General features: G+C 42.0%; 1 protein-coding gene across 2 annotated transcripts in view; it reads left to right on the plus strand.

Moving 5' to 3' along the window:
• DIAPH1 (diaphanous related formin 1) overlaps window positions 1–15,761 on the plus strand; it is a 90,353-nt gene that overhangs the window by 65,748 nt on the left and 8,844 nt on the right. For both annotated transcript variants that reach the window (XM_081134794.1, XM_081134795.1), the window contains 8 exons: window positions 5,920–6,018; window positions 10,935–11,029; window positions 11,596–11,697; window positions 11,836–12,075; window positions 12,198–12,327; window positions 13,050–13,174; window positions 13,747–13,911; window positions 14,038–14,173. In XM_081134794.1, the coding sequence (XP_080990920.1) occupies window positions 5,920–6,018; window positions 10,935–11,029; window positions 11,596–11,697; window positions 11,836–12,075; window positions 12,198–12,327; window positions 13,050–13,174; window positions 13,747–13,911; window positions 14,038–14,173 (1,092 nt within the window). The remainder of the gene's footprint in view (window positions 1–5,919; window positions 6,019–10,934; window positions 11,030–11,595; window positions 11,698–11,835; window positions 12,076–12,197; window positions 12,328–13,049; window positions 13,175–13,746; window positions 13,912–14,037; window positions 14,174–15,761) is intronic.

Here is a 15,761-nt window from a genome sequence, read left to right on the forward strand (position 1 = left end):
ATGTAATCAAATCAGTCTGTGTTTTACTTTTTGCCTTCTTGATTTTGTGTTTATTCTTAGGAAAATTTTCATTTTTTTAGAATTGTATTTCTGGGTTTTTTTGTGTGTTTTTTAAAATATATCTTTATTGATTTCAGAGAGAGGAAGGGAGGGGGAGAGAGAGATAGAAACATCAATGATGAGAGAACCATTGATCGGCTGCAGCCCACAACCTGGGCATGTGCCCTGACGGGGAATCAAACCCTGATCGCCTGGATCCTAGGTCGATGCTCAACCGCTGAACCACGCCCGGCTGGGCTGTATTTCTGTTTTTAACATTTAGATGATTAATATATCTGGAATTTATTTTTATGAAAAGCATAAAGTTAGTATCTAACCATTTTACTTCAAAGTTGAGTCAGGTTTTCCAACACTATTGATTAGGCCAGGAGTCAGCAAACTATGGCCACCCCATTTGATTACATATTGTCTATGACTCTCTCATACTACACCAGCAGAGTTGAGTAGTTGCAACAGAAACTATGTAGTCCACAAAGCCTAAGATATTTACTTTCTGGTCTTTAAGAAAAAGTTTACTAACCCTGGATTAGACCATCCTTATCTAAGTTCCTACTTTAGCATGTACTAAATGTTTTATATTTATTTCTGGAATCTCTACATCTTGCTTTATTATTAAGAACTTCATATGTTCTTCTATCATTATCACTCTCTTATAATTATTGTAGCCCCCCATTTACTGTATTTTATTGGCCCCAAAAATACAGTGCGTTTAGTCAGGTTTATTGAAGTATACTTTGCGTATAGTAAAATTTACCCTTATTACGTGTACAGTTATATGAATTTTGACATGTATACAGCCATATAACTATGGCAGTCATGATAGAGAACATTTTCATCACTCTGAAAAGTTCTCTTCTTCCCATTTGTCCATCCCCTCTCCTTACCACCAGGCTCTGGCAACCGCTAGACTTTTGTCTTTTCCAAAATGTTATCTAAATGGAGTCATACACTAAGTAGCCTTTTAAGGCTGTATTCTTTCACCTATCATAATGTAGTTGAGATTTTCCCATGGTGTTGTATGCATGTTCATTCCTTTTTATTGCTGAGTACGTTCCCGTTATATCCATTCACTAGTTGATGGACATTTGGGTTGGATCTAGTTTTTGGGAATTATGAATAAAGTCAGTAGAAACATTTGCATACAAGATTTTGTATGGACATATACGTTTTCAGTTTTCTTGGGCATATACCTAGGAATGGGATTGTTGGGTCATATGCTACAATAAATGTATATTTGACTGTATTAGAAACTGGCAAACTTTTCCAAAGTAGCTTTACTTTTTTTTTTCTTTTCATTTCCACTAGCAATGTATGAGAGTTGTGGGTGTTTTGCATCCTTACCAGCACTTAGTATCATCAGTTTTGCTTTTTAATTTTAGTGATTCTAATGGGTTGGGATTTTAGTTTTAATTCCTAATTAATTTAATTCCTAATACATAGTCCTAAAGACTAATTCTTTTATTGAAATGAAATTCACATAACATAAAATTAACCATTTCAATAACTCAGTGGCATTCATGAAATGAAGTGAGACGTGTGCTCTCGTTTTCTGTTTTCTGGGAGAGATTGTGTGAAATTGGCATTAATTTTTCTTTAAATTTTTGGTATAATTCTCTAGTGAATCCTCCTCGGCCAGGAGATTTTCTTCTCAGGAGCCTTTTTAAATTATGAATTCAGTTTTTAAAAGTGGTTTCAAGTAGTGTCTGAGTTACCTATTTCATCTTGGTTGACTTTTGGTAGTTTTGGGCTTTTGAGGAATTGCCCATTTCTTGTAAGTTGCCCAATTTGTGAGTACAACGTTGTTTGTAGTACAGCAGTCTTACTATCCTTTTAATGTCTGCAGGACCTGAAGGACACTCCATTTCATTCCTGATATTAGTGATATATGTCTTCTTTTATCTTTGTCAGTCTTCCTAGATGTTCATCGATTTTATTGATTTTCATGGCGCAGGATATGGTCTTTCTTGGATATGGATGTGTTCAATGAGCACTTGAAAAAATGTTTATTCTGCTGTTTTTGGGTGAAGTGTCCCCTCTCTCTCTCTCTCTCTCTCTTTCACATACATATATACAGAGGTGGACAAAAGTAGGTTTACAGTTGTTCGTATGGAAAATAATACAATAATTAATAAATAATACTACAAGCATAAACTCTCAGTTTTGCATATTCACAACTGTAAACCTATTTTTGCCCACCCCTGTGCAATGGATGAAACGTGTGTGTGTGTGTGTGTGTGTGTGTATGACGCTGCTGATTGCTTGTATTGTTCACTACTTCCATATCCTGGCTGATTTTTTTGTCCAGTTTACCCATTACTGAGAGTAGGGTGTTAATGTCTCCTTAGCTATGCTGGTTTCTTCATCTCTCAGTTTTGTTTCTTATATTCAAAGCTCTGTCGCTTGGTGCATATGCATAGTGATTTGGCCACTCTGCCTTTTTTTAAAATTAATGTTTGCATGGTATATCTTGTTGGGTCTTTTGTTAACCCACTCAGCCAGTGTTTTGTGTTGGTCTTAGCCCAGTGATACCATCAGCTAGGAATGCCTTGTGGTACTCACCTGGATCCTTCTGGCAACCCCCACCTCCCATCCCCATAGATATTTCCCCCATCAGAACCAGTGTTGTCGCTGGGCCAGACCAGCACTTATAGTTGTGATTGCAAGACATACCTCAGCAACAACCATCAGGGAACTTTAAAAAAATAGGCTTATTGCTCACAGGTCCTGACATGGCACTCCTGGGGCCACATAGTGAAGTGAGAGAGGGCAACCCTGGGGTTCTGCCTTTATTGGGGTTGAGGGATGCCTAGGGTTTCATGGGCTCCCTCTTTATTGGTGAATTTAAAACATAAGAGTGGAAATTAAAGCCTGGGAATGGAAAAGCAGGGTCACTCAAGTGGTTAGTTATCTCGGCCGCCCATGACTTTCTTTTTTTATTTTTTATTAAATTTATTGGGGTGACATTGGTCCTAAAAGAGGAGTTTCATGGGTGGGTGGCCTGGCTCTCTATCTAGTGTAGCTGACAATATGTTTATTTGAATGGATGTCTTTTAAGTGGATGCCTCAGCAATCAAAAGGTTAATGTCAGGCACTTACATTACAATCAGAAAAGCTAATTGTCAGGCACCTACACTAAAGTCAGTCTTTGTTAAGTATTGTATTTAGACCATTTATATTAAAGGTAATTATTGATATGTTAGGGCTTAAGTCAAACATTGTATTTTCTGTTTGTTTCCTTTTTCTTTTTTTCACTTTCCTGTGGTTTCTTTGGAAAAAAAATTTTTTTCAAAGAATAGTTTGTTGATTTTTATAGAGAGAGAAAGTGAGAGAAACATCCATGTGAGAGTGAAACATCTATCGACTGCCTCCTGCACACCTCCAGGTCCTGCCCCCACCAGGGACTGAGCCTGCCCTGACTCGAATCCAACTGGCAGCCCAACCAACCAGGCCATACTGGCCAGGGCTCTTTGAACATTTTTTTAAGATTCCATTTTGACTTATTTATAATGCCCCCCGAGTGTATTGCTTAGGTAAACTCCTCTAGGTATTACATTTACATACATAACTTACACTAGTCTAATGGTATCTGTGGTTTGTGAATTCGAGTGAAGTGCAGAAACTTTATTTCCATTTAGGTCCCTTTTTTCTTCCCAGTTTTTAAATATAATACTTTTACTTTTCTCCTTGCCTAAATTTTTGTGATACAGTGCAGATGTTTTAAGTGTCTGTTTTCATCTGAATACCCATAATTTTCTTTTTTTTATGATCTGTTTTTTCCTACCTTCTGATTTTATCTCTTGATCTCCCCCCATCTATTTCCCATACCAGGTATGCGCCTGTCTTAGGCCTTTGCATTTGTTTTCTGTCTAAAATGCCCCTCCACACACACACACTCCACCTTAGATATTCATGTGGCTTGATCTCTCACTTTCTAAAAGGTATTTTACTCAAATGTCACATTCCCACTAAGACCTTCCCTGGCCAGCCCCCCTAAAGCTGCATTCCCTATCAAATTCCCCTATTCCCTTCCCTACTTGTTTTCTTTTCATAGCACTTATATACTATTTTATCTATGAACTGGCTTATTGTCTATTATTCTTTATTGGAATACAAGTTCTATCAAGGCAGGAATTTTTCTCAGTTTTGTTCACTGTTTAATTCCCATTATGCAGAACAGAGCCAGGCACATGTAGGTACTCAATAAGTACTTATTTAAATAATATTTATGTATTTAGCATTTTCCTTCTTCAAGTTGGGACTATGGGTTAAAAGATGAATACCTATTGCCATATAACTTTTTTTTTTGGTTTGCTTTATTTCTTATTTGTACCAAGTAATAGTTTTCATATGGTTTAACATTTAAATGGTATAAATGGGTTTGTGTTGAAAGTATTTCTTCAACCTTCATACTCAAGCACCCCATGCCTCTTCTCAGAAGCACCTCGCTTTGTCAGTTTCTTGACCCTCCTTGCAGAGATATTCCCGTGTGGCTTTCTAAAAAATTGATACCAAGTTACACTGTAGGACAGAGTATTTTACAACTGTCTGTCCAGAGCAGTTCCTCTTTCCCTGTCTGTCTACTGTTCAACCCTCTTCATTAGCCAGTATAAACCATTTTTTAGTGGATGTTACTGTCATGCTAGCTGCTGAGGGAGTGATAATGAAATATTATTTTGCTCAGGCTCTTGGAAGGTCAAAGTCTAGGTAGGATGGGAAAGTATCCACATGTATAAAGAAACACAGGTTTTAAAAGATCGAGATGATACATATAAAGTGTCACAAAACATTGACTAATTAACATTGAATAATTGTTGACTGAGGTATGGATAGCAAATACCGTGAAAATTAGTTCAGCAAATCAGAGAGTAAGTACATTGATCAGGGAAAGCTTCACAGAAAAGGAAGAATATATTGGCTTTGGAGATATAGAATATCTCTGCAAGGAATGTCTGAGAAGAGTGCCAACGGTGTGTTGTACCTTCTGTGTGTGTGTACACCGTGATAATTCAGCAACAAGATCCAACTAAGAATGTATTTTTATGCCATGAGATTTGCAAAGAGGAATAACAAAGTCTGTGTCTAGTTGAGGAGAGACTGTATGTACTAATAACAAAGTCAGTGAGAGGACTTGCTGTAAAGAAGTATCAGGATCAGTAGGGACTCAGAGAGATCATAGGCATTTGGGAAAACCAAGAAAAACAAATTTTTGTGTGTGAGAAATTTTTATATACTTTTTTATATAGGGGTGGGCAAAAGTAGATTTACAGTTGTGAATACATGAAGTACAGAGAAGAAAAATTTTGTGGGGAACTCATGTTCAAGATGGAGCTTGAAAGATAAATAGGATTTTTAATAGGCACAAAAGGATAACACAGGGGAAGACTCTAATACAGGGATTGGCAAACCTTAGCCCCTCGAGCTGTCCACCTGTTTTTGTGAATAAAGTTTTATTGCAACACAGCCATATCCTGTATGTATTGTCTATGAGTGCTTTCATGCTATAGTGGCAGATGGTAAATATTTTAGGCTTTGCATAAAATGTGGTCTGCAGAGCCTAAAATATTTACCATCTGGTCCTTTACAGAAAGTTTGCTGCTCCTTGCAAGTAGATAAGATGTAGATGGGAAAGCATTATTGATAACTGTTAAATAAATGAAAATGAGATTTTTTTTTATAGTTGGAGGGGTCAGTCAGTAGAAGGCTGGGTGGTTAAAGAGGAGGTTTGCCTTGAAGGAATATAATAGGAGACTATCATTAATAGAGGGGACGTGAGAGGCCTTTCCAGGATAGGACACTAGTTCAATAAGGCGCAGATGTGGCTTGTCCTTAATGATGCTTTTCTGATCTTTCCCTTTGTAGCCAAGAAGGATCAGGAAGGTGGAGAAGAAAAGAAATCTGTACAAAAGAAAAAAGTAAAAGAGTTGAAGGTGTTGGATTCAAAGACGGCCCAGAATCTCTGTGAGTAACTCTGTGATCTGAACTACCTGAAATGTGAAGGTTTTCTTCTAAGAGCTTAATTCTGGTGGATCCAAGATCCCTTGATACAAAACTTCCATTTGTTGAGTCCCTGCTGTATGTCAGGCATTGCACAGTGAATTTTCTATCTCGTTTAATCCCTTCAATAGCTCTGCAAAATTGTTAATATATAGTTTTATGGCAAGTAAATAGAGGCCAAGACTTTTAGGAATTTGCCTAGTCACATAGCTAGGAATTTGAATCTCAGATTTTCTTATTTCAAAGCCCTTACTGTTTCCACTGCATCCACAGGCAGTCTATCACAAATGCTCTAGGTACTGTACATTTCCTTCTTTCTTTTAAGTATTTCCTCTTAAATGCAGGTGCTGGCTTGACTTCAGTTAAATCTAAAATAACTTGTAGTTTAGGATAAATAATGTAACTGAACTGTTCTGAACTTGCTACTTATACTCATGACTCTGATTGGTGGCAGATTTCAGGCCAGAAACAACTCTGCAAAGTCGACATAGGTAGTACTTATTTGATGATCAGAATATATGTTCACTTTTTGTTCCTTTCAACTGTTGATCTCCCTAAGAATATAGGTTTAAGTATTTGCTCAACAGATATTTGAGGGTCTGCCATGTTGCAGGCTCTTTTAGGCACATACTAGGGATGTGTTCCAGAGATGAAAGGGTATATAGTCCGTAAAACCCACTCACAATCTCACAATATAGCAGTTGTCTCGTTTTTCCAAATGAGAAAACTAAGGTCAGTGGTTGTGACTTGGTCAAGGTCACACAAGTAATAAGTACACATACCCACAAGTGAAGTCTGATATAATGAGAACAATAAGCCTGTACATTATTCTTGGCTATAAATCTTACATCACTGTTAAGAAATATTACTGAATAGTATCTGTGGGTAAGTCCTTTTATGGAGACTGAAGTAATGTGACATAATTCCTCTTCTCAAGGTTTATCTCTGGGGACATAAAACATGAGTAATTATTATTTTAGGAAATGATACAGGACGGTGGGGTAGTGCAATGTTATTTCCAATTGAGTGATATCGATATGGAAAACAGAATTTAGGAAGAGAATTGAGATTAGTTTAGGGTAGCATGGTCTAGGAGATGTAATTTAGTAATTAAGTGTCTTTCATGTGCTGGGGATATAAAACTGAGTGAGACATAGTCCCTACACTCATGAACCATACTTTGGGTGGAGACAGAAAAGTAAATAACAGTAATAGCTCAGAGTGATGACTGCTGTTATGGAGGGGTACTAGGATGCTTATGAGAGCACTAGGAAAGGGGGCATCTAAATCAAGTGGGGGGAGTATTAGAGGGAGCACATCCTAGAGATCATTCTAAAGGACGTTCTGCTTAAACTGAGTTGAAAGAACTATCAACAGAAGTAAGTGAAGGATGAGGGCTGGCTTGCTCGGGCAGAGCCGTCAGCACGTATGAAGGCACAGATGCGTGAGGTAAGGTCACACACTTCAGGAGCTGCAAGTTCCTCAGTACAGCTGAGTGAAGGGCACACGTGGGGGGGGGGGAGCTCTCAAGGAATAGAGGCTGGGTCATAAAAATCCTGGTAGGCTTAGCCCTGGCCCGTGTTGGCCAGTGGTTAGAGCGTCTGCCCCCACACTGAATGGTGGGGGGTTGGATTCCAGGTCAAGGGCATGTACCTGGGTTGCAGGTTGATCCCCAGGCTGGTTGTGTATGTAGGAGGCAGCTAATTGATGTGTCTCTCTCACATCGATGTTCCCCTCTCTCTCTTTTTCTCTCCGCCCCCTCCTTCCACTCTAAAAATCAGTAGAAAAAATATCCTTGGGTGAGGCTTAACAACAAAAAAATTCTGGTAGGTTTAGGCTAAGAAGTATATCTTTTATCCTGAAAGTCACTGAAGGGATTTTAATCAGGAAGGTGAATGATACAACCTTGTGTAATTTTTGGAAGGCTACTTCGGCAATGATTTTGAGGCTGCAGTGTAAGGTAGGGGAAGACTGTAGGCAGAGATGAGTTATGTTACTGCTTTAAACTAGGCCAGAGATGATCAGGGCCTGGAAGATAAGATGGAACTTAGTGATTGACTGAGGGGTTAAAGGAGATGTTTTCTTAGGTTTATGTCACTCTCTAGGGGATGGTATGGACCATTTACTGAAATGGGAAAACCCAGCAGGAGCAGTTCTGCCTTTCTTGGGAGAAGTGGTAGGTGGTAGATATGATGAGAGGTAGCAGGTAGAAATGATTAACTTAATTTTAAGGTAGAATTTAAGGCACCTGTGGGACTCCTCCAAGAGGATGGGTGTATTAGGCACTTGGGTATAGGAGTCAGGAGGAAGGTCTGGCTGGAGATAGGAATTTAGGAGATAACACATGAGTCGTAATTGAAGCCATGAGTTTGCTTTGAAGGGCATTAATATTTAAGGGGCACAGAGCAAGGATAATGGGCCAGGTACAGAAGGCCACCAGGGCAGAAAGCCGCAGATGCCTAGCAACGGACAGTTGTAGGTGGGACCTCATCCTCAGGGTGACCTTCCCTCCTCTAGCATGTCGCTGGTCATTCAGTTTGGACCCCTGACCATTCCTCCCAAGAGATAACATCGAGGCCTCAGTTGTATTTTAGCTCCAGGCCCAGAAAAGCAGCAAAACCAGACAAGGAACACCAAGGCTAACATCAGGACCAGCTGCATTGAATAATGACCCACTGCCCTGGCACTAACCAATCAATCAGTCTCCACTGTAGTACAATCCTGAAATGATACACTTGCAAAGCTGCTGAATATTCTATTGAAATCTTCCCCTTGACCTCCCTTAAAATCTCCACCCTTAAAATCATTAGGACAGAGGACCCAGCGGCTCTCCCTCCTGGGAGCACACCGGCGCCTTTTCCTTCCCCCTCTCTCCCTCCCCCTTCCCCAGGTGCAGCACCTTGACCTTCCTGATTTCTAAGCTCCAAAGGCCCTTCCTTTGCCTCTATAACTTGTTTCCTAAGCCTATTTCTTCTATGAATTACCTGTCCTACCTCTGTGATTTTATAAATAAATGCTATCTTATAGTTTGAAAAAAAATATTTAAGGGGCAAATAATAAAAGGAGGAGGCCTCAAAGAAAAGGGGCTAGCAAGGAGCAGCAAGAAAAATGTTATGAAATAGTCCTAAGAAGTGGGAATTATCCACAGTGTCAGGTGAAGACAAGAGTCAAGTAAAACCAGGACTGGACAAATATGTTTTGGGTCTGGCATTAGGAAAGTCAGTAGCCAAGGCAAGAGTAATTTCAGTATAGCATAGGAGTTAAGAACAGAGGCTCTGGAATCTACTTGTATTTAAGTTCTGACTCCAACCCTTACTAGCAGTAGGGCTTTGGATGGGTAGCTCAACTTCTTGAAGTATTAGTTTCCTTTTCTGTCAAATGGGACTAAGAATACAAACTTACAGAGGTATTAGGAATAGGATTAAGTGAGATCATGTATGTAGATTGTGTTTAAGGCACTGTTTCTCATATGGAGTGGACATTCAGTAAATGATTGTCATCTTTTCATTGACTTTGTGGGGACAGAAGAATAAGTGAAAGCTGTGGAAGTAGGAGACAATAGACATATTTTTAGAGTGTTAAAAAGTGAAGGAAAGAAAGAAGTTGGTAAACAGAGAAGTATATTGGTCAGGGAGGGGTTGTTTTTGTTTTTTTAAAGATGAGAGAAACTTGAGTATGTATATATGTTAAAGGAGAAGGTCCTTAGGGCCCCCTGTTCTATTGAAACATAAGGAAAGGATGAGTCCATGCGTATAGATGCGGATAAGCTTACAGAAGTGTTCGCACAAGGTTTCTTCTAGATGATTCCAAAATAGTCCTTACCCAAGCCTTTTCTTGTCTACCTCCATCTGAGGGCCCCTAATGCTCAGTTTGCAGGTGGCATAAGAGAAAGCTGAGCAAGTAATCTCATCAATCGTTTCAATTTTTTTCAGTTAAGACAAGCAAGGTCTTAGAACAGATGCTGAAGGGGTAGGACAATTAGGAGAATGGGGACATTTTGGTGGAGCTGCAAAGACAGCCAGGAGGGCATGGACTGGGGACCTAGGAGGATTACTAGACAGCACTGAGGCCCCACCTATCATTGGTGCCATCACAAATTCATAGATTCTGACCTGCAGTGTTTACTAGCGTGTTCATCAGCCCAGGTAAAAGAATAGAGAAATCAGATTAACCAGGGACTGGAAGGAGAAGGAAACAAGGAACAGAAATGAGTTAATAGAAATGGGAATAATAGTAGAGAGCAAAGTGATAGACTATAGAGTCTAGGTTAAATAGAGAAAGCAAAGAGGAATTGATGGAATTGATTCATTCAGAGAAAATGGAATAATCAGCCCTCTTCAGAGACAGAATGAGAGAGTGAGAGTGGGGGGAGGGCGACAGAAGGCTCTCCCATTTAGAGATTAGTGAGTGAGAGAGCTAGAAGGATAGGATGTGTTTGTTAGGAAATGGGATATGGCCATTAAGAATCTGAGCATTTCTAGGCAGCAGTCACTTTGAGGATGGAATCATGAGAGTAGGGAACTAAAATAGAGTGGGGCAAACGTCTTTGATGTATATAGATAGAGAAGATCAAAGACTTCCTGGGAGCAAAGGCAGGCCTCACAGTGTTTGTAGAATGTGGTGCCTGGAACAATGGGGCTGGTATGTGGCACCAATGTAGGGATTAATGAGAGAGAAACTGGGAGGTGGGAACCTTAAACACTGGGTGGACTCAGGAACTTGGAATCTAACTATGTAGGCAGTGTGGAGGTGGTGGAGGTTTCGGATAGAGACTTTAAAAGAGCACCCACTGATAGGAAAATTGTCCAGCAGAGGTTTGTAGGGTGGGCTGGAAGGAGGAAGAGACTGAGAACATGTCTTTATATCTTGTTTTCCGGCAGCCATCTTTCTGGGTTCCTTCCGCATGCCCTATCAAGAGATTAAGAATGTCATCCTGGAGGTGAATGAGGCTGTTCTCACTGAGTCTATGATCCAGGTAAGGCGACAGGTGGCCGTGCTGGAGCTGGCTCTGCATCGCTGTGCACCAGCCTCGTCTCCTCTCTGCGTGGAGGGTGAGGCTCCTCCTCTGGATTGTTGACTTAAAGAATGCTAGCTTTGCCCGGCTGGTATGGCCCAGTGGTTGAGTGTCAGCCCACGAACCAAGAGGTCACAGACTCAGTTGCCAGTCAGGGCACATGCCCAGGTTGTGGGCTCAATCCTGGAGTGGTGGTGTGGGGGGCATGCACGACACAGCCAGTTGATGTTGCTGTTTCTCTCTCATCAATGTTTCTATCTCCCTCGTCCTTATTCTCTCTCTAAAATCAATAAAAACATATTTAAAAAAAAATAAAAATGCTAGCTTTGGGTAAGCTTCCATCTCTGGTGGTCAGGTTGTTTCTGGTATATTTTTCAACAGTCCTGCCATCGCACTAGCTGCCTCTCCCCCACCCCCCATGGCCATGTTTCCTTCTTAGTGGTTCTTGGGCAGAGTGAGGGCCTGACAGGAGGCTCAAGTTGTCATCTCATCCCCCTCGCACTGAGACAGTCCCTTCTCTCTTTCAGAACCTCATTAAGCAGATGCCAGAGCCAGAGCAGTTAAAAATGCTTTCTGAACTGAAGGACGAATATGATGATCTGGCGGAGTCGGAGCAGTTTGGCGTGGTGGTGAGTGAACCTATCTTTCTCTCTCTCTCTCCTCGCTTCTTTGGAACTCCGATCCTCCCATAGGCAACTCAAACCTGTAGGTTTTTCTTACTTTTCTGCCTTTGCTGGCTGTGATGGAGCTGCTTGTCTTCCTCCCAGATGGGCACTGTGCCCCGCCTGCGGCCTCGCCTCAATGCCATCCTCTTCAGGCTACAGTTCGGTGAGCAAGTGGAGAACATCAAGCCAGAGATTGTTTCCGTGACTGCCGCGTGTGAGGAGGTGCGGAAGAGCGAGAACTTCTCTAACCTTCTGGAGATCACCCTGCTTGTCGGCAACTTTATGAATGCTGGTTCCAGGAATGCTGGGGCTTTCGGCTTCAACATCAGCTTCCTCTGCAAGGTGAGCCAGAGGGTTAGAGGGGGCAACAGAAGGGAAGGCTGCTGGCCTCTATTAGCACAATGTGGCAAACTGCTATTAGCCTGAGGTGATCTTGGGACTAACAATTTCTCCTTTTACCCAAGCTTCGAGACACCAAGTCCACAGATCAGAAGATGACATTGTTGCACTTCCTGGCTGAGTTGTGTGAGAATGACTATCCCGATGTCCTCAAGTTTCCAGATGAGCTTGCCCATGTGGAGAAAGCCAGCCGAGGTGGGCAGGTTGGGTGAAGCTAGAAAGTGCTTCCAAGCCCCACAAATCTCTGCATGGGGAAGGAAATAAGAGTGTAGATTTTAGATTATTTTCAGTTCAGACTGTTTTAAGTGGGAAAGAGAGAGGTATAGGCTTGATGTCTAAGCCACAGGGAGGAGGGTCAGACAGAAGAGAGGTCCTCATGTGTACAAGGGGAAGCACTCTTTCCTGGGGAAACACCAAACACAGCTGTAGAAAGACAGGTGGTGTTAGTCTAGAACAACATTTATTCTCATTCAGAAAAAAGAGACTAGATTAGCTTAACAAAAACTAGGCCTCACCATCCTGGAATTAGGCAAACAAAAAGCAGCATTCGGTAGAAATGGGAACAGATTTCTTTCCTGTCTCTTTATTTATGTGTATGTTTCCTTCCTCCAAATCCTATTCTTTAAAATAAATGAAATCAGGATCGCAGGGGATTTCATAGATTTTTGTTGAATTAAATGAAGCCTCTCCTCTCTTCTCTGTACGGTACAGCTTGCAGAGGGAGGCTGGAGGCTCAGTCATCAAGTAATTTATAGTTTCACTGGAAAAATGTGAGAAACAACTAGAAAGTACATAAGAGAACTAGAATAATTAAGCACCCACTGTACGTACAGACTGGAGCTGTGCCCTGGGGGGCGGAAGCTGAAGGTCTTAAGACATAACTTAGTAAGTTCTCCCTACCCTTGTGTTTCCTTTAGTTTCTGCTGAAAACTTGCAAAAGAATCTAGATCAGATGAAGAAACAGATTTCTGATGTGGAGCGTGATGTTCAGAATTTCCCAGCTGCCACAGATGAGAAAGACAAGTTTGTTGAAAAAATGACTATATCCTTTCTTGAAAGTAGGGAATTGCCCCCTAGAAAGGGATGGAACTTTGGGGGAGGGGGGGTGCTGCCAACAGGATAGATCAGGTGATATACAATTTTTCCCTCTTAAAAAATTTCTTTTTCATTAAATACATAGTTTTTGAAAGCATTCCATTGTTATAGCAGGGGAGGCAAACCATGCAGATAAACTAAAAGTCCCCCTTGATCCTTTGCCATCTGCCTGGTTTCACTGTCACTGGACTTCTTTCTGATTTGCACTTCATGAATTTATTTTATACAAAAATTGTGTGCATTGTATTGCTTTTTGCCCACAATCTGTCTTAGCCCTGTTTCCACAGCACTGTATGCGGAACAGCCCCTTTTTAGCTGCCACCTCCTATTCTGTAGTTGTACCATAGTTGATGGTTTACCATGCCCCTCTGTGGGTATATAGATTGCTTCTGGCTTTTGCCTCAAGATAAACAGCGCTGTACTGAACATCCTTGTGCATGTCAGCACGCATCTTTGTCTTCCTCTGGGCTGAGAAGTGGGTCTGCTTCTTAGCCCTGGTCCTTGACTCCATGGCTGCACAACTTTGTGAAGGATGCGCAGGAACAGTACAACAAGCTGCGGATGATGCACTCTAACATGGAGAACCTCTATAAGGAGCTGGGCGACTACTTCCTCTTTGACCCCAAGAAGGTGTCTGTGGAAGAATTCTTTATGGATCTGCACAACTTTAAGAATATGTTTGTGGTGAGCAAGGAATACCTGCCGACTGACTCTTGAGAACATTTTTCACTTTCCACGGGTTCGTGTTGGTTGCTGGTGGGTGTGCATATGTGTGAGTGTGTGCATGCCCCTGGTTCATTTTCTCCACAGCAAGCAGTCAAGGAGAACCAGAAGCGGCGGGAGACGGAGGAAAAGATGCGGCGAGCAAAACTGGCCAAGGAGAAGGCAGAGAAGGAGCGGCTGGAGAAGCAACAGAAGAGAGAGCAGCTCATAGACATGAATGCAGGTAAGAAGTGGAAGAGAAAGCCTGAGGGGTTAGACAGGAACATTTGGAAAGCTTCTCTGTCTAGAATCTGGAGGCCAGAGAGAACAGCTCATGTCTGAGCTCAGCTCCTGGCAAGTGATTGCTGGCAGCCTTCTCCCTCCAAGATCCTGATGCTGGACTTTCACCCTGGCGCAGTTACATGCACAGGCCAACTCTCCGTGCTCACCTCCTCTTCTCGCCTTTGCTGGTTTCTGCATTGTGTCTCATCTCCCCCGTGATTTAATATTGCTGTAACACGTACTCTTTCCTTCTGCCTGTCCAAAGCGCCTCTGGCCTATTTTCATACCCTCTGCTAAATCTTTTGTTCTTTTCCCCACAATGTTTTCCTGGCCCTGCTTCTGTCTTTTAATGGTGGCTTGCCCTCCCTTTCTGCTTATTTCACTCAGTACTGTGTCCCAAGTACTTCAGCATAATCGTATACACCTTTCAGATTATAAGTGGATTGAATTTATGGAAAGGGGGCAGAGGAGCTGGCCACCCTCTTCTGTCTTCAGCAAAATCTCTATTTTACTACCAGAAGCATGTCTTTGTTGAAACATATGGCCTCAATTACTGACTCTCTGTTTCCTGTCTCCGCTTCTTTCCTGCTGCTGATTCCCTGCCCCCCTCTGGCTGCTCCAGCGGAAATACAGCACACATTGTGCACGGCACTGAGCTGATGCCACCCTTCTTGAACCTGAGAGGCCATCTAAGTGAAGGGGTTCCAGGGCTGCCGGGTTTGGCAAGAATGAGAGTGCTTTGCTGAGCACAAGAGGCAAGGGCTGCTCTAACTAACACCTTTTGCTCTAGGGACTTTGTTTGGCATTTCCTGTTGTTGTAATGTCAGGGACCTGAAGCAGCAGGAACATTTCACTTTTTCTTCATACTTTTCTGGGAAGCAATTTCCTGCTCTTACCCCAGTTGTGTATAAGCCATGAACTATTCTAGTAATGCTGTTTAAGCCTACAGCAAATATTCTTCCCCTTCCCCTATTCTCAGGCACCTGGGGTTTGCCCCCAGGTACTGTCTAGGACGCAGTAGGGCAAGGTAGAGTTCAACTGACTTGGGATGAAGGCAGTACCTTGTCATCAGGTGACACAGCTGACCTTGTCCTGGCCCTGGGATGCCCAAGGCTAGCAAATGAGGTTGGAATGTAGGTCAGCTGCATTGATGATGTTCAGCCAGCAGGTGGCGCTCAGAGCAGTGAGCCCAGCCTTGAAGCTGGCAGCCTCCAGGCTCCTTGGGATTTCAGAGTTTCAGATTTCACCACCCTAAGCTGTTACCATGGAAACAGAGCCAGGCTGGAACAAGGATTCTACATTAACTCTTTGTATTCCAATCAGGATGCTTCTCTTAGATGCCTAGCCGGCATCCAGACAATGCAGCCACTGGGGGCAGTACTTCAGTGAAATGCACTCTTGATCAGTTCTCTCTCATCTTTTCTCCACCCTGCTCTGAAACTGGAACCAGGTGCTGCATGCAAGGTTTATGTAAATTGGAGTGAAGCACTTTAGGCTAAAGAGAGAGTGATATAGTTCCTTGCTCATTTCATAACCCCATCTCTATCCAT

This window comes from Miniopterus schreibersii (genome assembly GCF_964146895.1).
Source record: "Miniopterus schreibersii genome assembly, chromosome: 4".
In the NCBI taxonomy this organism is placed as follows: domain Eukaryota; kingdom Metazoa; phylum Chordata; class Mammalia; order Chiroptera; family Miniopteridae; genus Miniopterus; species Miniopterus schreibersii.